Source organism: Chiloscyllium plagiosum, chromosome 3 (genome assembly GCF_004010195.1).
Source record: "Chiloscyllium plagiosum isolate BGI_BamShark_2017 chromosome 3, ASM401019v2, whole genome shotgun sequence".
Lineage (NCBI taxonomy): Eukaryota > Metazoa > Chordata > Chondrichthyes > Orectolobiformes > Hemiscylliidae > Chiloscyllium > Chiloscyllium plagiosum.
In genome coordinates this window covers 135070155-135093619 of record NC_057712.1, presented here as the reverse complement: position 1 = coordinate 135093619, position 23465 = coordinate 135070155, and the positions used below count along the sequence as shown (strand labels likewise).

Sequence of the window (23465 nt, the reverse complement as noted above, 5' to 3'; positions counted from 1 at the left end):
TTCCTCAATTGATCATGGTTCCAACATATTTTTAGGCAGTCTTCTCCATTTCCTAGATATTTGCCTTGTGAAACAAATTCTCACAGACCCTTGCTTCATCACTTTTAATCAACACTTTTCTTCTTTTGAACTGGAACAGCTCCTCCCCTGTCCAGCCAGATAGAAATAACAGTATTCTCAGTGACTGACTGCACATGAAGATTTGAGGAATGCAATAACATTCCACATAAAACAAACATTTGAGGATTTATTCCTTACCTACTGCAAACATGGTCTATAAGTAGAGACATCGAGTCCAGGTTGCCATCTAGTTTAGTATTGTGATACAGGCACCGATCCCTTTGCAGTTCCACTGCTTGGCGCAATAAAGTCTGTAAGCGTCGTGGAGGTAGCATCACTGACGGGGGCAGGTACACTAGCAAAATAAGTCAAAAAAGCAATTTCACAAAAAATCCACTTTTATGTTCAAATATCAGGTTATGCCGCTGTGCAACTAATTGTGTCTGGACCAAAAAAAATTCATTCATAACACGTGGGCATCACTGGCTAGGCCAGCATTTATTACCTGTGCTCAGGTGCTCAGAGGGCAGTTAGGAGTCAACCTAACAGATGTTTGTAAAGATACTGGAGAGAGTGGGTCATGTCTTTTTGTCACTAATTGATGTTCATGCATCCCAGTGGCTAGTTTGCTGCCTGTTTGTCCAATGTAGTCTGTTACAGTTCTTGCAAGGCATTTTGTAAATGACATTAGTTTTGCTTATTGTCTGTATAGGCTCTTTCAAGTTTATGAGCTGCTGTTTTAGTGTGTTGAGGGATTTGTGGGCTACCATGATGCCAAGAGGTCTGAGTAGTCTGGCAGTCATTTCTGAGATGTCTTTGAAGTAGGGGAGAGTGGCTAGGGTTTCTGGACGTGTTTTATCTGCTTGCTTGGGTTTGTTGCTGAGAAAATCAGTGGACTGTGTTCATTGAGTACCCATTCTTTTGAATACGCTGTATAGATGATTTTCTTGTGTTGCAGTGTATGGTGGCTCTTCGAAATAATGTTCTAATGCAGCTTTGTTTGTGGGTGTTGGGATGATTGCTTCTGTAGTTCAGTATTTGGTCTGTATGTGTTGTTTTCCTGTAGATGCTGGTTTGAAGTTCACTCTACTGCGACATCTAGGACAAGTTGTTGTTTTCCTCTTTAATGAATTTTATGCCAGTAAGGGTATTATTGATGGTCTTGAAGATTTCCTCTCAGCGTCTGCAGGAAAACACCACTTACTGACCAAATACTGAACTACAGAAGCAATCATCCCAACACTCTCAGATGAAGCTTCATTAGAACATTATTTCAACAAACCACCACACACTGCAGCACAGGAACTATGCAGAGCAGAGGAAAATCACCTATACCATGTATTCAAAAAGAACTGGTGTCCAATGAACACAGTCCACAGATTTCTCAGCAACAAACCCCAACAAGCAGATAAAACATGTCCAGAAATCCTAGCCACTCTCCCCGACATCCAAGACATCTTGGAAATGACTGCCAGACTACTCAGACTTCTTGGCATTATGGTAGCCCACATACCCACCAACACATTAAAACAGCAGCTAATGAACTTGAAAGACCCTATACAGACCCACTCTCACTAGTATCCTTACCTACAGACAAGGAAGGACACCACTTTGACTGGGACAACATATCCATCTTAGGACAAGCCAAACAGAGACGCATGAGAATTCCTAGAAGCATTGCATTCCAACCAGAATTCTAACAACAAACACATTGATTTGGATCCTATTCACCACCCCTGAGAAAAAGAACAGGAAATGACACTACCAACCCAAGGAAACCTAAACAGAAAGCAGGCCATGCCACCAGTGCTTCATCCGACAGCTCACTGATGTTATCCTGTATGGTGACAAAATGTCTGAAAACGAACCTTCCAGCTCAGCAAGCAAACCTACATCCATAAATCAAACCCTGTCATCAGGCAAGCAACATCGCCTTTAGAACTCTTGATCCTGACCAGAGAACAGCATCCACCCGCTGACTATACAATCCCCTCTTACAATCATATTTCTCTTTTCTCCCCTTCTTCAACAGCTTCCTTCACCTTGGTGCTATGCCCATCTTCTCCACAGTCCCACCTCTTACCTGACAGCAAGAATCTCAAATCTGTTGGACAAGAACAAGGGTTGTGGTTCCTGTAGGACTACTTCCTGGATCCTTCTTCCTGCATCAGTCACAACTTCTGTTCTTGTCCACTGACCAAATTTAAGGTAGTCACACTCCATAGATCAACTGTCTCCTTAACACAGCATCCATGTAACTCTGCCCATCACTGTTGTGTTATTGTATTCAAAAGTCAGACTCCAGCTCGTCAGTTCTGAGCCGGAGTTCATCAAGCAAACAATACTTGCTACAGATGTAGTCACTATGAACCACAATGGGGTCCACCAACCCCCACAACTTGCAGGTTCAACACATCACCTGGCCCTGTGTCACTGCTATTTTACTTAGTTTTCAGATTAAAAAAGTCATCCGGTGGGAAATTAAATAAACTATGTACCTTTAACCTGAAAGCAAGTTATAATAACTATTCAAATTATTAGCTATTACCATTCAAGGAGCTTAGAGTTTTCCCATAATAGCGTTTTGTGCAGGGCTGTAATCTATCCTGTTTACAAACAATGAACTAAAAGAAGCAAAAAGTACATCTTTCCCTCTGCACCAAGTTGCCCTGGTCCTCTGAATTCCCAGAAACACATGCACACTGTGCCTCACTCCAGATGAAAACACATCCCCATCTACATCAACAGGACTGAATCAGAGAGTGTCAAATTACTCAGAGTGACGATAACTGAACTGTCCTGGACTTCTCGCATAGATGCGACGGTCAACAAGGCACAACAATGCCCCTTCTTCCCCAGGCGGCCTGTCCAAAGGACCCTCACCAACTTCTACAGATACACCATTATGTCCAGTGCATGACCTGGTATGGCAATTGCTCTGCCCAGAACGACAAGAAACTACAGAAGCCCAGACCATCACTGAAGCCATCCTTCCATCCATGGACTCCATTTACATGGTTCACAGCTGCTGAAAGGCCACCAAAGACCAATTGCACTCTGCTATTGATCTCCTAAAACCTCTTCTGTCAGGCAGAAGATACAGAAGCCTAAACACATGCACCAGCAGAAACATTCAGAAACAGCTTCTTCCCAGCCATTACTGGACACTCTAACCTCAAATAATGCTGATCTCGCTAACGTTGATCCTACATAACGCAGCCCTGTTCAACATAATCCATATGCCTCTAAGGCTTTTCAGAATCTCCGATCTGTACATGCTTGCTTACTATGATCTGCCTGCACTATGTATAAACAAAAATTTTCACTGTACTTCAGTACACTAATAAATCAATATGCTCTCTCCCAGCTACTCATGCAAAGCTTACTCTGTTGTTGCTTGATAGAGAGAAGTATTGAGAAAATCAGACATGGTGTTGAAGCTTTGATCTCAAATTTCAAACAGTAACAATTTATACTGCATAAAAATTGTATGCATTTTGAAGTGGAATTTGCTTTGAAGAAAGGAAATGCGGTGTGGGGAATTCCCTGGAATAAAGGAGTAAGAAATGGCACAAAAGCTTGGCGATACGAGGGCCAAGGAGACTTCCCTTTTGTCTTTCTTCCACACTCCCCGAGGCTCTTCCTGCTTCTCCTGGGTCTCAATTCGGTTTCCTCTAGTTCTAACCCCATTCCACCCAACCCACCATTCGGGTAGGCAATTTAAAGTGGCACATTGCAAGCATGTTCTAGTATTGGCACAATCAATATTTCTTGTGCAGAGAACAAAGACGGGTTCTGAGGTAATGGGCGGCACGGTGGCCCAGTGGTTAGCACTGCTGCCTCACAGCGCCAGAGACCCGGGTTCAATTCCCGACTCAGGCGACTGACTGTGTGGAGTTTGCACATTCTCCCCATGTCTGCGTGGGTTTCCTCCGGGTGCTCCGGTTTCCTCCCACAGTCACAAAGATGTGCAGGTCAGGTGAATTGGCCATACTAAATTTCCCGTAGTGTTAGGTAAGGGGTAAATGTAGGGGTATGGGTGGGTTGCACTTCGGCGGGTCGGTGTGGACTTGTTGGGCCGAAGGGCCTGTTTCCACACTGTAATGTAATCTAATCTAATCTAATCCGAGACTCTGCCCTATCTTGTTCAAAGTCAGAGATGAGAATTTTTTTTGATCGGAAGGTTGAGGAACTTTGGAACCCTGCTTGAGGAAGCAGTGGAAGGTCATTGAATATTTTCAAGGTAGAAATGACTCCACTGTCTCACAAGAACCTAAGTATGGATAAATTGGAATTTGGAACACAAAATCTGACCTTATTAAAATGACGAAGTGGATTGAATGGGCTGAATAGTCTACTCCTGCTCCTACTTTCTATGGTCCTATATTCCTACTGCAGCACACTGACTCTATGTAAGGTGCGATTTGAAATAAGGGCACTTTTCATTCTTTGAAATTAAAATGGGCAAATGCCTGATCTATTCAATATTGTCCCTGACATGCCTGGCAATATCAGTAATAATTATAAGTGGAATTTTTAAATTGACTAATCAACAGTCTTTCTTGGTCACTTTAAATTTTCCCATTGAACGGAAAGTTATGCAATCATGCCCTATTACAACTCTCCCACCAGAAAAAGCCAACGTGATTTACATCACATAATATCAAGAAATGAGTACTGCAAAGACAATGTACCCTGACAACAATAAACCAACAACTTAGAAAATATCCCTCCAAAGCTGCTTCCCAAGCTATCCCATTCCAAAACAGCTACAGCACTAGCTGGACACAAGGCAGGACAAATCCAACCCAGCCAATTCTTGCCCCATCTGTCTACCCTTGATTATCAGTAAAGTGATCAAAGGTGTCATCAACAGTACATCAACCAGCACCTGCTCAGCAATGCCCAGTTTGGACTCTGCCAGGGCCACTCAGTCCCTGATCTCATTACAGCCTTGGTTCAAACATGGACAAAAAAAAGAGCTGAATTCCAGAGGAAAGGTGAGAGCTACTGTCCTTGACATCAAGGCTGCATTTGACAGAGTATATATTCAAGGAGCTCTAGCAAAATTGCAGTGAATTAGAATCAGGGGTTGGAGTCATACCAGCACATAGGAAGATAGCTCTGGTTGCTATAGGTCACTGACCTCAGCTCCATGACATCTTTGCAGGAGTTCCTCAGGGTAGGATCATAGGACCAAACTTCGAGCTGCCTCAATGACTTTCCCCCATCATAAGATCAGAAATGGAGCTGTTCATTGTTCGATCAATGTTCATGCACTATTTGCAACTCCTCAGATACTGAAGCAGTCCATGCCCAAAGTCAGCAAGACCTGGACAATATCCAGATTTACACCGATAAGTGGAAAGAAACTTTCATGCCACATAAATGTCAAGCAATGATCACCAGCAAGAGAATCAAACCATTGTGTCTTGACATTCAATGGCGTTACCGTTGCTGAATCCCACACTATCATACTAACAGTTCAGAAATTTAATGGGACCCCATTTCCTTTGAAATGAAGTCCAACATTCCATTTCCATTCACTATTATCCCCTAAACGTGGATTTAGCATTTTTTGTGGTTCAGGTACTAGGACCCCAAAATCCTTGTCTTTGCTCATTTAAATAATATTTAGTTCCTCTATTCTTCCTGCTCAAGTGCATAACCTCACATTTTCCAACATTATATTGCATCTGCCAGGCTCAGGGGTCCTGCAGTAACACTTTCTGATCCTAAAGCCATAAGATGTCAGACTAGGAGACCATTTGGCCTATCAAGTTGGCTCAACCATTAAATGAGATAGGATTATCAGGTCAGCCACTAAATGCCACTTTCTTACTCAATTCCCATAACCCTTCATACCATAATTTTATTCTAAGACAGTCTATAGCAGTGTGAGATATTGTGTCATAGTACCTTTACTAATTCACTCACCAATTTGCTATATTCAGTTATACTGCATTTCCATTCATTCATAACCCTTTACTAACCCATATAGTTTCCTATATTGCATTTTCATTCATGAAATCATTTTTGTAGTGTATTTTACTATTGCAGGCTGACAAAGTTAAAATATTCCTTCCATACCCATTACTGCTTCAACCTTCAACCATTATCAGACCTAGTTACATAAAAAATTTCCTCTGAATAAATGTCAAAGACTACTAACCTATTCAGAAACAAGACCCTTACCACCATACTGTCTCCACAAACTACGCAAAACTGTGGAAAGATTAGGATCTTAATCAGCCCTTACTCACTGTCTCACAGGACCTGAATGGATTGCAGAACATCAGTTTCCCCACTTATGCACTTGTTAAATACGTATTAAACTGGACCGCTAAACTTCCTATCAAACAGTGTTTCTGTGAAACTGGGGTCTAGATTAGAGTGGTGCTGGAAAAGCACAGGTCAGATTCCTGATGAAGGGCTTTTGCCCAAAACGTCTATTTCCCTACTCCTCGGATGCTGCCTGACCTGCTGTGTTTTTCCAGCACCACTCTAATCTAGACTCTGATTTCCAGTATCTGCAGTCCTCACTTTTGCCTGTGAAACTGTACAAATGAATGAAACTCACCAGCAAATCAGTTTAATATCCTTTATTCTTTTATTAAGTACTTGCATAATTTTGAACTTATTTACAGCATATAGGTCTGGTAGTTTTAACTAACATTCACTAACTTATAAGACAAAAGGACTAGCACCTCTAAATTAAGCTCAGACCGGACAGATATTCTAATCGCATAAGTAACAGCCACCATTTAAAAAATGTATAAATCATCTGTTTCCCCAGGATAGAAGTCAACCAAACCCTTGTGTACAATAGATAAAACAATGTAACCTATTAAAATTCTATAACTATGGTGTAAGAGCTATGTATAAAGTAGCTACTGGAAGAACTGTATTTCAGGATTCCTTTGCCATTTTGAACTGTGCTACTGCAGTTGCTCAATAAAGAAGCTACTTTCATCACTCACCGATTGCATTAGTTATTTGAACATGATTCCACAGCAGTTTGAACATATTTAATTGTCCAGTCTTAACAGGCCTCTGAAGTAAAGAATTCCACAGATTTAACCTCTTTTCCCTAAGAAAGTATCTCACATTTTTGTCTTAAAATGGGCAACCCTTTACTCTGTTTATGCTTGCTTATTCTGGACTGTCCCACAATAGCAAAGACCTCCAATGAGTTCAAGCCCAACCTACTCAATCTCTCTTCATATAAAAATCCCTTGATACCCAGAATCACACTAGTGAACTTTCTCTAGACTGCTTTCTCTACGTTTCCACAGACTGGGTACCAAAACTGTCCACAGCATTCCAGGTATAAACAAACAGGTGCCTTGTATAGTTTTAACAAGTCTTCTCTATTGTTATAATCCATTCCCTTTAAAGGCCAACCATCCATTTTCCTTCCTAATACCTGATGAACTTAAATCCTGGGACAGGCTAAGCAAAGACATGCCAGAGAATTCCTAGAGGCCTGGCACTCCAACCACAACGCCATAAACAAACGCATAGATCTAGATGCCATCTATCAACCCCTCAGAAAACGAACAGGAAATGACATCACCACAAATCCCAGGAACCCCATCCAGAAGAAAGATATAAATAGAAAGCAGGAGACAACAGCTTCGCTTCACTTGGAGGTCGCCACTGATGATGTTACCTAGCCAGGTAATGAAACGTCTGGATATCAAACCTACAGCTCAGCGAGCAAATCTATACCCTAAACCTCAACTTGAGCTACAAACCTTCATAAACCTTGCAAAAAATGCACTTAAATGTTTGGGTAGTCTGTGCAAGGCACAAACCAGGTGTGATGAAATACTCTCCACATGCCTGGATGAGTGCAACTCCAACAAACACAAGAAGCTTGACACTATTCAAGACATCAGCCCACTTGATTGACACCACAGTCATGAACATTCACTCCCTCCAACACCATTCGGCAGAGTATACCATTTACAATAACTCCTAAGCTCATTAGACAGCACATTCCAAGCCAGTGAACAACACCTTGGAAAAAGACAGGAAAATTGGAATGCCATCTCCAAGTTCCCCTCCAAGCTACTAACGATCCTTGTTTGGAGATATGTCCTTGTTCCCTCAGTGTTGCTGGGTCAATATCCTGAAAATCCCTCTCGACCAGCACTGTGGGTGCATGTATACCAAATGAACTGCAGTGGCTCAAGCTCACTGCTACCTTCTCAAAGGTAATAAGGGATACACAATAACTGCTAGCCTAGCCAGCAAAACCTACAACTACAAATAAAAATAGGGTCACGTTACCTTCTAATTGTTTGTATGGTTGCAATGATGAAATCATGTGGCTGCAGTATCCAAAATATTTCACAACACAATCTACTAGAACATCAACATCTCAGTTTGCAGTGAGCTAAGCAGTCAAATAACAATACGATTGTGGCTATTATTTCATAGCCACTGTTCAAATCTAAACCTAATTTATTTAATAATCTAGAACTTGTTAATTTGTTTCAATATTGCTTTAATGAAAATAACTTACTCTGAAGTTTGTCAAGTAATTTTGATCGTGAAGCATTCCCTTTTCCTTCCCACTCTGCCTTTGCTCTCAGGTCATCTGTATGACTGCACATGAGATACCTGCAGAGATAAGACACAAAGGTGAGATTTTCACCAATCATTCTGATAGGGTCAAACTGTGTGAATATGGATGATGAGAATAACTGGAACAGAAGTAGCATAAAAAGAACTCTTTGGAAATGAAAAGTGAAAGAGCTGTGTTTTTGGCTGTGTTTTTATTTTAATTTATAGATTCCTCACCTCAGTCGGCAAAGAACCATTATTTAAACGCAATACCAGAAACATCTGAAATCATTCACGAAAACATTGGTCAATTTCAAATTGTGGCCAGGTATTGACCTGGTTAGGAAGCTCATTTTCTGACCGGAAAATAATAGGGAAATATGAATAGGGAAGCTAATTGGCAGGATATGACTAATGGCATCCTGCAAGGATCAGTGTGGTGGTATTATTTAGCCTTTTTATCAATGCAAATGCCAGACTAGAGAGCCATATTTTCACATTCTTGGATAACACAAAGATATTGTAAGCAATGCACATGGAAGCATAAAGTGGCAGAGATATTGTCAGCTTAGGTAAATCAGCAAAATTTGACAAATGAATTTCAATGCAGGCAACCGAGAGAACATCCCCTTTGGCCTTAAAATGGCTAGTACAGGGTGAAGAGCTAGAAACAGTAGGGGCCAAAAAGGACCTAGGAGTGCAGATACATAGATTAAAATACCATGAGCAGTATTAGGAATACAAAGTCTGTTTGAATATTATAGTGGAGGAAGCTGGAAGACATGGAAAGATTTGGACAATTGCTGCATTGCAGAAGATTAAAAATGGAACATAATGAAACTGAAGAGTTAAAGTTGAAGTGTTGTTGTTCATCTACAGGTTACTAAAGGTCAAATAACTGGAAAGAATGCAAGCCAAAAGCTTTTGGAAGACAAGGAAGGAGTCATATAGAATTTATCAATTTACAAACTTTTCAAAAAGTTGTCGCTCTGTCCTGAAATTTTCTTAGCAACAGCCTCTGAACTACAGTGGCTGTTTCAGCATGTATATTGAAGGGGAAGCAATGGTCTTGCGGTATTATTTCTAGACTTAATCCAGTAACTCAGCTAACATTCTGGGGACCTCTGTTAGAATTCTGCCACAGCAGATGGCAGAATTTGAGTTGCATAAAAGGAATCTGGAATTAAGAATTTAATGACCATTGTTGTTGGTCTGAAAAGCTCATCTGGTTCACTAACATCCTTCAGGGAAAGAAATCTGCTACATTCACCTGGTCTGGCCTAAATGTGAATCCAAAGCCACAGCAATGTGGTCGACTCTCAAATGCCGAGCAAGCCACTCAATTACATCAACTGTTACAAAGTCTTAACAAGGCAGATTGCCAGGCATCAACCGCAGTACCGAAATGACAATAGCAAAAATAGCCCTGTCAGCTCAAAGTCCTCCTTACTAATATCTGAGGTCTTGCGCCAAAATTGGGAGAGCTGTCTCAGACTAGACAGGCTGAAGTCTAACACTGTCTGTAAGATATGATTCCATAGATATGACCGTGTCTCAGATATCCCAACCCTCAAATGCCAAGTCCCTCCAGCAGTACAGGCCCAGCAGAGGTGGCAGCTCAGTGGTATACAGTTGAGAGGGAGTTGCCCTGGGAGTCCTCAACATTTCATGGCACCAGGTTAAACATGGGCAGACAAAACCTCCTGACTACCACATATCATCAAATTGGTTCATCAAACCGCAGCAGTACTACTGATCGAGCTGGTCAGGTCTTAATGGTCATTGCTGTTAGATGGGATCTATGGCAGGTAGGGTGGGAACCAACATGAAGGAAAAATTGCACTTGCTTTCACCTTCACCAATCTGCCTGCTGCAGATGCATCTGTCCACAATGGTATCAGTAAGAGCAATAACCACAAAATCATTGTGGAGACAAAATTCTGCTTTCAGACAACACACTCCATTGCATCATGTGGAGCTATCATACTAAATGGGATAGATTTGAACAGATCTGGCAACTCGACTGCATATTCATGAGGCACAGTGAGCAATCAGCAGCAGAATCATGTTCCAACACAATCAGTAACCTCATGGCCCAGCGTGTTCCCCAGTCAAAAATACCATCAATCCTGGTTCAATGGAAAGTGTAAGACATGCCAGGAGAAGCAATAGCCACACCTACAAAGGTGATGTCAACCTGGTGAAGCTAACAGTGTTACTTGCATCCAAACAGCAAGTAATAGATCTAATGGGTCAGATCCAAGTTCTGCAATCCCACTAAGTCTAGTAATGAATAGTGGTCAACAATTAAACAACTCACTAGAAGAGGAGTCAGCTCTACAAATATCCCATCCTCAATGATGGAAGAGCCCAGTACATCAGTGCGAGAGACAAGGCTGAAGCATTTGCAATCTTCAGCCAGAAGGACCAAGTGGATGATCCATCTTGGCCTCCATCATAGTCTCCAGCATCACTGATGCCGGACTTCAGGCAATTGAATTCACTCCCCATGATAAAGAAATAGATGGAGACATTGGATACTGCAAGAACTATGACCATAGTTAATTGAATTCTGGATAATCAAATGCCGGATAATGTAGTTTAGCCGAGAAACTGGACCTTGCGATCTTACTGGATAATCCGATAATTGAATAATCGAAGTTCCTTTGTACAAAGCACAGGCCAGGACTGTGATAGAATATTCCCCACTTGTTTGGATGGATGCAGCTCCAACAACACAAGAAGCTAGGTACCATCCAGGAAAAAGCAGCCTGCTTGACTGGCACACCAACCATAAGCATCAACTCCCTCCACCACAGATGCTCAAAAGCAGCAGTGTGTACATCTACAAGATGCAGTGCAGAAATTCACCAAAGACCTTTAGACAACATCTCCCAGACCCAAAACCACTTCTGTTTAGAAGGACAAGGGGCAGCATGTACATGGGAACACCACCTGCAAGTTCCTCTCCAAGCTACTCACCATCTTAACTTGGAAATATATTCCTTCAGTGTTACTGGGTAAAAATCCTGAATTCCCTCCCTACAGTATGTAGGCTTCAGCAATTCAAGGCAGCAGCTCACTGACATTTTCTCAAGGGCAATTAGGGAGGGGCAATAAATGCTGCCAGCCAGCAATGTCCATGTCCTACAACTGAATAAAAAAACCTTAAGTGTACTAGTTGAAGGAAAAGAAACCTTAAATTAGGACAAGCAACACATATCTCTCAATAAAATACCTTCTGGCAATGACTAAAGTTCCAGAAGTCAGTATTTTAACTACTGCAACTCAAAGTTCAACTGTTACTTACTAAAATGCATGTCTGACTCTCATCTAAACTGAAGGTGAATTTAAGTATCAGCCATTGATACTATAGCTCCTAGCGTTGTTGAGATTTTGACAACAGGAAATCAACCAGACAGTAAGAACTCTATTTGGATTCTTTGAATACAGATGCTTGGGCCACCAGTGTTTTCCCAGTTGTGTACAATTAATTTGAGGATTTGTAAAAGCCAACAGAAGATGGTTAAAAAAAAAATAAAAAGGTAAACTACAACATAAAAACAAACTGACAGTTTCTTAAAATATATAAAAAGGAAGAGACACCCCTTGGTGCAGGAAATGGCAAATAATAATGCATAACATTTACAGGCCGAGGAGAACCAGGAAATGCAGCAGTGTCAAGTAAATACTCTATATCAATCTTCACAGTACAGGACACAAATAACACCAACAACCACTCAATAAGGTACCGAACGTACGGTTACTTAAGACAAAAACCTATGGTGTTGTTGTAGTACATTAGCATTGAGAGGGGACTGGCTAATACAAGTTAGTGTTGGAATAAGAAGGCATTTTCAAGGTGGCAACCTGTAACTAATGGAGCACCACAGGGTTCAGTACTAGGACCACAATTATTTATGATTCATATTAATGACTTGGTTGACAGAGTAAGTTATGCTATCATCAAGTTTGCAGATGATAGAAAAATAGGCAGAAGGGCAAGTAGCAAGGATAAGTCTGCAATGGGTCAAAAAGCTCCATGGAGTGAGCTAAAAGTTGGCAAATGGAACACACGGTGGGAAATTAAGAGGATATGCACTTTGACAGGGAGAAGAGCTGAATAATATCTAAAGAGAGTCATACAGATGTACAGCACAGAAACAGACCCTTTGGTCCAACTCGTCCATGCCGACCAGACACCCTAAATTAATCTAGTCCCATTTTCCAGTATTTGGCCTATATCCCTCTAAAACCTCCCTATTCGTATGTCCATCCAGATGCCTTTTAAATGTTGCATTTGTATCAGCCTCTACCACTTCGTCTGGCAGTTCATATATGCACCACTCTCCATGTGAAAAAGTTGCCCTTTAGGTCCCTTTTAAATCTTTCCCGTCTCACCCTAAATCTATGTCCTCTAGTTCTGGATTCCCCCCACCCCAGGGAAAGGCCCTTGTCTAATTACCTGATCCGTACCCCTCGTGATTTTATAAACGTTTATGAGGTCACCCCTCAGCCTCCGACATTCCAGGGAAAACAGCCCCAGCCTGTTCAGTCTCTCCCTACAGCTCAAATCCTCCAACCCTGGCAGCATCCTTGTAAATGCTGAAAGCCTGCAGAAATCTGCAGTTCCGTAGAGATTTGGGGGGTCTTCAAACATAAATCTCAAAAAAGGTATCACCCAACATTTGTAAAAGGGTTGAATAGGAAGACAGGCACATTTCAAATGGAATAGAAAGTTAAAACAGGGAGGTCTTCTTATAACTATATAAAGCACTAGTCAGACTACACCTACAATATTGTAAACTGTTTTCATTGCCTTATTTAATGAAAGGTTGGCTTTGGAGACAGATGAGAGAAGGTTCAAGGGTTGATCCCAGGTTTGAAGGGACTTTCCCTGGAATGTCCTCTTAATTTCCCACCGTGCGTTCCATTTGCCAACTTTTAGCTCACTCCATGGAGCTTTTTGACCCATTGCAGACTTATCCTTGCTACTTGCCCTTCCACCTATTTTTCTATCATCTGCAAACTTGATGATAGCATAACTTACTCTGTCAACCAAGTCATTAATATGAGACGAGGTTTAGTAGATTGGCTTGCAGTCATTGGAATTAAGTAGAACAAGAGAGGACATTATTAAAACATAAAAGATTCTCGAGGGCTTGATAGGGTGGATGCAGAGAGGACTTTCCCCTTGTGTGAGTGTGTCTAGGACAGAGGGCATAATCTCAGGATAAGGAGCCATCCATTTAAGACAGCAATAAATAGCATTTTCTCCCCCCTCAGAGGGTAGTGATTTTGTAGAATCATTCACTGCAGAGACCTGTCAAGGCTTGGTTGTTAAGTATCTTACTCAAAACTGAGATAGGTTGTTTTTCACGATCAAACAAGGGAATTCATGGAAAAGCAGCAAAATGGAGGATCATCAGATCAGCTATGATCTCAATGAATGATGGAGCAGACCTTTTATTGAATATTCACTCATGGGACACGAGCATCACTAGCTGGGTCAGCATTTATTGCCCATCTCTTGATAAGGTGGTGGCCCGTGTGCTGCATGTAGATCCATAATGCCATTGGGGAAGGAACTCCAGGATGTTAACCCAGCAACACTGAAGGAATGGTGATATATTCCCAAATCAGGAAGGTGAACGGTTTGAAGGGAAACTTGTTGGTGATTGGGTTCCCACATCCTTGTCCTATATGGAAGTCACCATTAGTTGAGAAGGTGGTCTAAGGATCTATGGTGAATTTCTCTATTTCTTCTTGCAAATAGGAGTAACCTCGATTACCCAAAGGACACAGGCGTGGAGTATTTCGTTTGGTTAAATTGAATTCTGGATAATCGAATGCCGGATAACAGTTTCGCCAAGCATCGGGACCTTGAGATCTTGCCGGATAATTCGATATTAGGATAATCAAAGATCCTCTGTACTAAATGATGATGACAGAAGGAGTGAATATTTGTAAATAGGTGCTGTTGCTTTGTTCTGAACGGTGTCAAGCTTCTTGAGGGTTGTTGTTGCAGTCATCTGTGCAAGTGGGGAGTATTCCATCAGACTCCTCACTTGTGCTCCAAGATGAAGGACAGGCTTTGGGGGAGTCATGAGGGAGTTACTCACTGCAGTATTCCTAGCCTCTAAACTGCTCATAGTCGCTGTATTTACATGGTAGACCCCAGCATGTTGACGGTAGGGCCAAATGACCTATTTCTACTCCTACACCCTCTGGAATTTTTTAAACATCCATTTCTGCAGAATTGTACCGTCATCTCATATGATTCTCAATGCTTGAGATTAATGGGACAGTTTCACTCCATACGGCAGCTCATTAGCCATTTATTGCAAAGCACGATACGATCACAGATAAGGACATGTTCGAGGGAACCCTAACACCCCAAAGATCTCAGACTCCCAGCAAGTGTGGCAAGTCAAAGTCACCATTAAACATGAGGAGAATGTAAATACGCAGAGCAGAGGAAAATCACCTATACAGTGTATTCAAAAAGAATGGGTACTCAATGAACACAGTCTGCCGACTTCTCAGCAACAAACTCCAACAAGCAGACAAAACACATGCAGAAACCCTAGCCACTCTACCCTACATCAAAGGCATCTCAGAAATGACTGCCAGACTACTCAGACCTCTTGGCATCATGGTAGCCCACAAACGCACCAACACACTAAAACAGCAACTAATGAACAACAAGCAAAAATGTCATTTGCAAAATACCTTGCAAGAACTCTAACACTATTTTGGAAAACAGCAGAAAACTAGCCACCAGGATACATGAACATCAACTAGCGATAAAAAGACATGACCCACTCTCACTAGTATCTTTACATACAGATGAGGAAGGATACCACTTCGACTGGGACAACACATCCAGCCTAGGACAAGCCAAACAAAGATACGCACAAGAATTCCTAGAGGCATGACATTCCAACTGGAACTCTATCAAACACATTGACTTGGATCGCATTTACCATCCCACAAGAAAAAGAATAGGAAATGAAGTCACCACAGGAAATGATGTCACCAACCTGAGGAAACTTAGGCACAAATGGAAAGCAGGCCATGCCACCAGTGCTTCATCCTGCAGCATACTGATGTTACCTAGTATGGTGACGAAATGTCTGAAAACAAATCTTCCAGTTCAGTGAGCTAACCTACATCTAGAATGTAAATACCGTAGGGCTGGATAGGATTCCAGCAGAGATTTTCAAACTTGGGGAAGCAGGGCTCACTCATCATCTTCAATGGCTCCTGAAAGTCTGGGACAAGAATAAATCCCTGCTGATCGCAGGGATCCACCATCATCACAGTCTTCAAAAAGGTGACAAAGTGCACTGTGGAAACTACTGAGGAATCTCCCTACTCTCCATTGCTGGGAAGATCAATGTTCAAATTCTCAGTAGCAAATATCTCTCAGTCTGTGAAGAAATCCTTCCAGAAAACCTCTGGCTTCTGACAAAACAGTGAAACTATTTTCATTGCTCGGCAACTTCACAAAAAAATGCAGGACCGCCAACCACGTTAAGGTTTTACTGTTCTGACCAAGGTTTTTGACTGGGAAAACCCTGTCAAAGGCTGGCTGCCTAGAGAAATTCATCAACATCCTCTATTTCCTTGAAAGATACTGGTGATAAAAACATTGGAGGCCAAGCAGGGATGCATCATCACCCCCACCAGCCTTTTCTCCATCGACACTATCCTTCATGTTGTCAAGAATAAGCTTCCCAAAGTTGCAGACATTGTCTACAGGAAGAATGGAAAACTCTTCAACTTTAACCTGAGGAAATCCAAGAAAACAACACTGACATTGTTTGTGGAACTTTAGCAAGTGATTAAAACACCATCTTTGCTCTCCTGGAAGAGAATCTTCAAGCCTCGCTTAACACCTTTGCGGGAGTACACCGAAGAATTGGTCTCAGCCTTGATCTCAAGATGACTTAAGTCCTTTGCCAACCCATGTCTGGGCAAGTTCCAGTCTATCCATTAAGATCAACAAAGCAATCCTCTCAAAAATGGAACATTTTGCCTACCTGAGGAGTCACATGTCATCTAAGATTGACATCAATGCAGAGATCCAACACTGCATCCAATCAGTGAGTGCCACCTTTGGACACCCAAGGATGACAGTCTTCGATGTCCATGATGTGTGCTGGTACTAAGATCCTCGTATACAAGGCAGTCGTCCTTCCAACTCTTCTATATGGCTCAAAAGCTTGGACTACGTATAGACGCCACCTCAAGGCCCTGGAGAAGTATCAACAACACAGACAGGTTCTCCGCATCAGCTAGGAAGATAGGCATACTAATATAAGCATTTATGAAGGAGCCAACAGCTTCAGTATCAAGGCCATGATTATTCAAAACCAACTTCGCTGGGCTAGCCACATGCTTACAATGTCTGAGTTCTGACTCCCAAAGCAAATCTTCCTGGCCTAGCTCAAGAAAGACACTCTAATGAGAGAAGTGCTTCAAAGACTGTCTGAAGGCTTACCTCAAGAAATGCAATAACACCAACGCCTGGGACACTTCTGTTCCACTTGGAGGAACCTCATTTTTGAAAGGACAATTCTTCGAAATACCCATTGTGATAGGAAGTACAATAAAGGAGCCTGAGAAAGGATCCCCTCTTAGTGATCAAATGCACAGACTAATTCTATACCCCAGATACACCTGCCAAGTATATGGTCAGAGGAGCTGCCCTCTGAACAGACTCAACCACGCAAGGACCCACAGAACCAATGACGAGGAATTTCTAGGTGCACAATCATACTCATTAGCGAGTGATCTCCGATGACTATTGTAATGATATGTTTGTTTATAAGAAATTATTTGAGTTTACTGAATAAACCTGGTGATAATTTCTTTGTTTCTCTTTATTACAGATCAGAATAAAAATTAGTATTTTGGTGATTAAATAAAATATACACCTTTGGTAGGCTTCATGGAAGAAAATAATGGGGTTACTGCTTGTTATTCAACAAGCCCGTATGCAGAGTACATGAAAGTCTTGTCTTCCGTAATTTCTCCCAGAAATAGTGTGCTTGCCCCATCCACCAGGGAAAGAATATAGGGAATGGATAACACCCATCACAAAATCAACCCCCAGCACAAGTCAGCTCATTTAGATGAAAGCACAAAATAAAATAGATTACTTAGCACAGAGGGTTCTGTTTTAGTGTTCCTACCTCTCAGCCAGAAGTTCTGGAATCAAGTCGCACTTGCCCAGCTCAAATTAAAAATATCTAAAACAGCACTCAAGTATAATTTTCATCACTCTAGTCTGAAGAATTTCAGAAATCAGCAACGCACCAGCCAGAACATGTCTGTGAAGGTCATGGAAATGAGGCCAAAGATTAACTCAAAAATGCAGAATTTTTAGAAATGGATTGAGGTGCCCACCTATAATCATCATTTAGTAGCTAATACCATAAATTTTGTTAACAGCACAGTTACTTCCTCCAAGCAATGACTGCAGGACTCCTTACAGTACCCAATAAGATGTGAAGTAATCTTAAAGTACCAAAAAAAAGCATAATTAAAGTTTAGTGAGCCATGTGATTTAACAGGAAGGTAGTGGACTAATATAATTGCTAGACTATTCGTTCAGACATGCAGGTAATGCTGTGGAGACTCTGGCTCAAATCCAACCATGGCAGTTAGAAAAATTCAAATTCAGTTAAAAAAAATCTGGAATTGTCATGACAACTATGAATCCATTGTCAATTGCTAGAAAAGTTCATCTGGTTCATAATGTTCTTCAGGAAGGAAAACTACTATCCTTACTTGGGCTGACCTACATGCGACTCTTAATTAGGGATGGATTATAAACACTGCTCAAGCCAGTGTCGCTCACATCCCATGAATGAATAAAAAAATGTTTGCACTTATCAGCACTTGCTTTTCTCTTACCCACTCAAGATGTGGATACGCTCGGTGTTGTATTTCAGAGGAGTCAGTTCACAGCGCAGGACCTGAAGAGCTTCCAGAACTTTGCCATCTTCCAGATACTCCAAGTACTTCTGCTGCAGAAGCAAGAACTTCATCTTCTGAAAAAGATTCAGCATTAAGCAAAGACCAAGAATTTCACAATTAATCTGTAGGTTTAGATTAGATTATTGAGCTATGATTTTCATGTTGAGTCATGTCAGAGTTAAGATTGTGAAGGAATGCTTCAGTCTTCCATTCCAATTTTCAGGACAACATGGATTGATGATTAAAGTCTCAACCTCCTTCTGAGGACCTCAGCATCACAGTTGCCAGTTTTCAAATAATTTTATATGTGATTTCAATATGGAGGTGAACACAATAGATATCAAATAAGCTAGGCGATGGATCTCTCAGTTTTGGTGCAAACATGGACAAAACAGCTAAGGGAGGGCTATTGCCTTGACATCAAGGCTGCATTTAATCAAACATGGCTGCAAGAGGCCTTTGCAAAACTACATGTGGGCCCCATAAGTCCATGCATAAATGCTGCAAAACCTGGATGGTTTCTTGGCTCGGACTGATGCATGGAAACAGACTCTTTGGTCCAGCCAGTCCATGTCGACCGTATCCCAAACTAAAAAAGTCCCACCTGCTTGAGCTTGGTCCATATCCCTCCAAACATTTCCAAATCCTATACTTATCCACGTCTTTTAAAATGTTGTAACTACATCTACCTCCACTGCTTTCTGAGTTCATTCCACACACAAACCACTCTCAGCACAACATGACATCCCAACTCATACAGTCAATGATCTGACCAATGAAAGCAAGCCTGAAAAATGCCTTCTTCCCTATCCTGTCTATCCGTGATACCACTTTCAAGGTACTGCGCACCTGCACGTCTCAGTGTCTGTTTGACACATTTGCCGAGGCCCTGCTCTGAAGTGGTTATTAACATTTGTGCAACACAAGTGCCAAGCAAAACATCTCCATCAAACGAGAATCTAAATCTCCCCATGACATTCAATGGTATTACCATTGCTGGAAACCACCCCCCCTTACCTTGGACTAGGGTGTACAAGGTCAAAAGTCACAACACTAATTTATTGTTCAACAGGTTTATTTGAAATCACAAACTTTCAGAGTGCTACCCCTTCATCAGGTGAAGTGGTGCTGTGAGATTTATAACTTGTTTGGATTATAAATCATCCCTCTACTTGCTATTCAGCTGCTAACACTTTACTCACACCATTTAACACTTTTTAATCACCTGCAAAGACTAGTTATTCAGCCTGTCGACATTTCACACTCAGCATTTCTACCAGTTTTTAACATTCTTAATTACCTGGAATCATCTTGCAATTATCTCTCTGCCTATAAATTCTGTGCCTGTGCACTTCCCTCCACTTTACCTGGTTAAGGAGCAGCACACCGAAAGCTTGTGACTTCAAATAAACCTGTTGGACTCTAATAACCTGGCATCATGTGACTTCTGACTTTGCCTGGATGAGTGCATGCCCAATAACAAACAACTTGAAAAACAATAAAGCAGCCTGCTTAAATGGTACACCATTTGTCATTCACTCCCTTCACCCCCACCAGTGGCAGTGCACCAAATACAAGATACACTGCAAATGTCCAAAGGTTACTCCAACACCACCTTCCAAACCCGAAACTGCTAACACGCAAATCGATATAAGGCACCAGAAAAATGGAAACACTACTCCATTTGTAGGGTGCCATCTGAGATGCATGCTCCTTGCCAAGTCATGCATCTTGACATAGAACTGTATTGTTCCTTCAGTGTCCCTACATTATCTACAACACATCAGGGTCAAAGTCCTGATATTCTCTATTCAAGACCACAATTAAAGTAGGTCGAGAATCATCTATCATTCTGATACTCAAAATATATATACTTGCATTTGTTTTTATAATTCAAACGAAGTTATGTTTTATCCAAGTTTCACACATTTACTGTGGAAGTGGCTTTTGCTGGCCTGCTTGTTTAGAGCCATTTAGTCCTGATATTGCTCACGCCTAGCTTAAAACCCCTTGCCCTGGATGGCCCTAGTAAACTAGAATATTCTGCTTTCCCCACATGTCTTCTGCTCGGTCACCTGCAGCCACCTGTTAAGCAAAACTGCAACCCAGGCAGATGTTATCAACAGGCGAATGTAGTATTTGGAGTCTGCACTGATTCAAGGTCCGAAAACAATAGCTTGTTATGTACAGTCTTGAGAAACTGTCAACTCGGCATCTGTCATACTATACAAGTCCATGACGATCAGGAGTGCTTTGAAGTAGCGCTGGATCGTGATTAGGAAAGATGTGCTCCCCATGATATCATGCAATAAAATTTGCCAACGCTTAAGGTCTGAGTCCAGAGAATTTCTTCAAAATTTATCACAAAATTGAAACCTACTCAAACGTCTGGTATATTTGGTATGCTTTTTTCCCCCCGGGACAGCTAATGGTTGATTGTCTTGTGCAAATCCTGTCTAAATGAACAACTAGATCAGTATGCTACTGTACTGGTATCCCAGAGGTATGCAGAGCAAGAATCTGGACAGAGTTCAGGCTCCACCATTAAATTCACAAATCTGGAATAACCATGAAACCTCCCACATTGCAATTCAATTAAATAAGGAAATCTAATATCACTATCCAGCCTGGCTTTTGTGACTAGACTCTCAGTAATATGGTTGACTATCAACCAGTCTCTGAAAGACCCGAAAAAAAAACTATTAGTTACATCAAACTGCTACAAATGGAACATTTGATATACTCAAGTTAATATTAAAGTTAAGACAATAGCAACAACATCTGACTAATCTAACCCTAACAAACAAATATTCTACACTAATTCAGTAGATGATGAAAATTGCTGGAAATGCAGACTACTGGACCTGATGCTAACTGCTCGATCTATGCTCTCATACAGACTTCCATGATTTTTTGTTTAAAATGTGGAGTGAAATGACAATTGTTTTAAAACCAGGGATTGGAAGGATTACTACATGATTTGAAAGCAAGTAACTTGATACAGTTCTGAAAATTACTTGTACAGCTGAGGGTTAGTTGCAGATAAACTGAAGTCGAAGGGTTGTGTGCAAATGGAGTTTTGGTTGGCAACAAGTAATGGACTTGTTTGTGGATTACAGTTTGGTTTTCAAGGAGGCAGCTGAACAGCCTAGGGTTGTGAAGACCACAGAAAAGCTGTCAAACCAACTAGTTTAGGAGCTCTGTTCTCTGCAATAAGCCCTTTCAAGGCTGAAAAAAAGTCTTGTTTTTCCTTCAGCAGCTGTAGTAAACAGACTTTTAACTGCTAGATCAGGTATCTTTTTATAAGTGAATCAGCCACCCTATGTCTCTTACCGCCCTCAATCTCTTCATAGCCAACTGCTACCACGACATTAACCGCCTTAACCTGTCCAACCCTCTTACCTTCGCAACGTACAGCCCTCCACTCCCTCTGCACCAACCCCAACCTCACTATCAAACCGGCAGACCAGGGAGGCGCGGTGGTAGTTTGGCGCACCGGTCTTTACATTGCTGAGGCTAAACACCAGCTCACGGACACCTCCTCCTACTGCCCCCTTGACCATGACCCCACCTCCCACCACCAAACCATCATCTCCCAGACTATCCATAACCTCATCACCTCAGGGGATTTCCCATCCATCGCCTCCAACCTCATCGTCCCACAACCCCGCACCGCCCGTTTCTACCTCCTGCCCAAAATCCACAAACCTGACTGCCCCGGCCGACCCATTGTCTCAGCCTGCTCCTACCCCACCGAACTCATCTCTGCATACCTTGACATGATCCTGTCCCCCTTAGTCCAAGAACTCCCCACCTATGTTCGGGACACCACCCACACCCTCCACTTCCTCCATGATTTTCACTTCCCCGGCCCCCAACGCCTTATCTTCACCATGGACATCCAGTCCCTATACACATCCATTCCCCATCATGAAGGCCTCAAAGCCCTCTGCTTCTTCCTTTCTCGCCGACCCAACCAGTACCCTTCCACTGACACCCTCCTTCGACTGACTGAACTGGTCCTCACTCTGAACAACTTCTCTTTCCAATCCTGCCACTTCCTCCAAACCCAAGGAGGAGCCTTGGGCACCCGCATGGGCACCAGCTATGCCTGCCTCTTCGTCGGATATGTGGAAGAGTCCATCTGCCGCAGCTACACTGGCACGACCCCCCACCTTTTCCTCCGCTACATCGATGACTGTATCGGCGCTACCTCATGCTCCCACGAGGAGGTTGAACAGTTCATCCACTTTACCAACACCTTCCAACCCGACCTCAAATTTACCTGGACCATCTCAGACTCCTCCCTCCCCTTCCTAGACCTCTCCATTTCTATCTCGGGCGACCGACTCAACACGGACATTCACTATAAACCAACCGACTCCCACAGATACCTAGATTACACCTCCTCCCACCCTGCCCCCTGTAAAAACGCCATCCCATATTCCCAATTCCTTTGCCTCCGCCGCATCTGCTCCCAGGAGGACCAATTCCAATAACGAACAAGCCAGATGGCCTCCTTCTTCAAAGACCGCAATTTCCCCCCCGACATGGTTGACAATGCTCTCCACCGCATCTCCTCCACTTCCCACTCCTCCGCCCTTGAACCCCAACCCTCCAAATTGCCACCAAGACAGAACCCCACTGGTCCTCACCTACCATCCAACCAACCTCCAGATACATCGTATCATCCTTCGTCATTTCCGCCACCTCCAAACAGACCCCACCACCAAGGATATATTTCCCTCCCCTGCCCTATCAGCGTTCCGGAAAGACCACTCCCTCCGCGACTTCACTGTCAGGTCTACACCCTCCACCAACCCAACCTCCACTCCCGGCACCTTCCC

At 42.3% G+C, this 23465-nt stretch overlaps 1 protein-coding gene across 2 annotated transcripts in view; it reads right to left on the bottom strand.

Annotated features, from left to right (window-relative positions):
• The window catches only part of LOC122548559 (WD repeat-containing protein 26), a 101054-nt gene that overhangs the window by 67929 nt on the left and 9660 nt on the right, over nucleotides 1–23465 (bottom strand). The window contains exons 4-6 of one of the 2 annotated variants that reach the window (XM_043687373.1): nucleotides 18556–18689; nucleotides 8591–8688; nucleotides 259–415 (exon numbers count right to left, since the gene is read on the bottom strand). In XM_043687373.1, the coding sequence (XP_043543308.1) occupies nucleotides 259–415; nucleotides 8591–8688; nucleotides 18556–18689 (389 nt within the window). Of the gene's footprint in view, nucleotides 1–258; nucleotides 416–8590; nucleotides 8689–18555; nucleotides 18693–23465 lie in introns of both variants that reach the window. The other variant, XM_043687374.1, reaches the window with a different exon arrangement.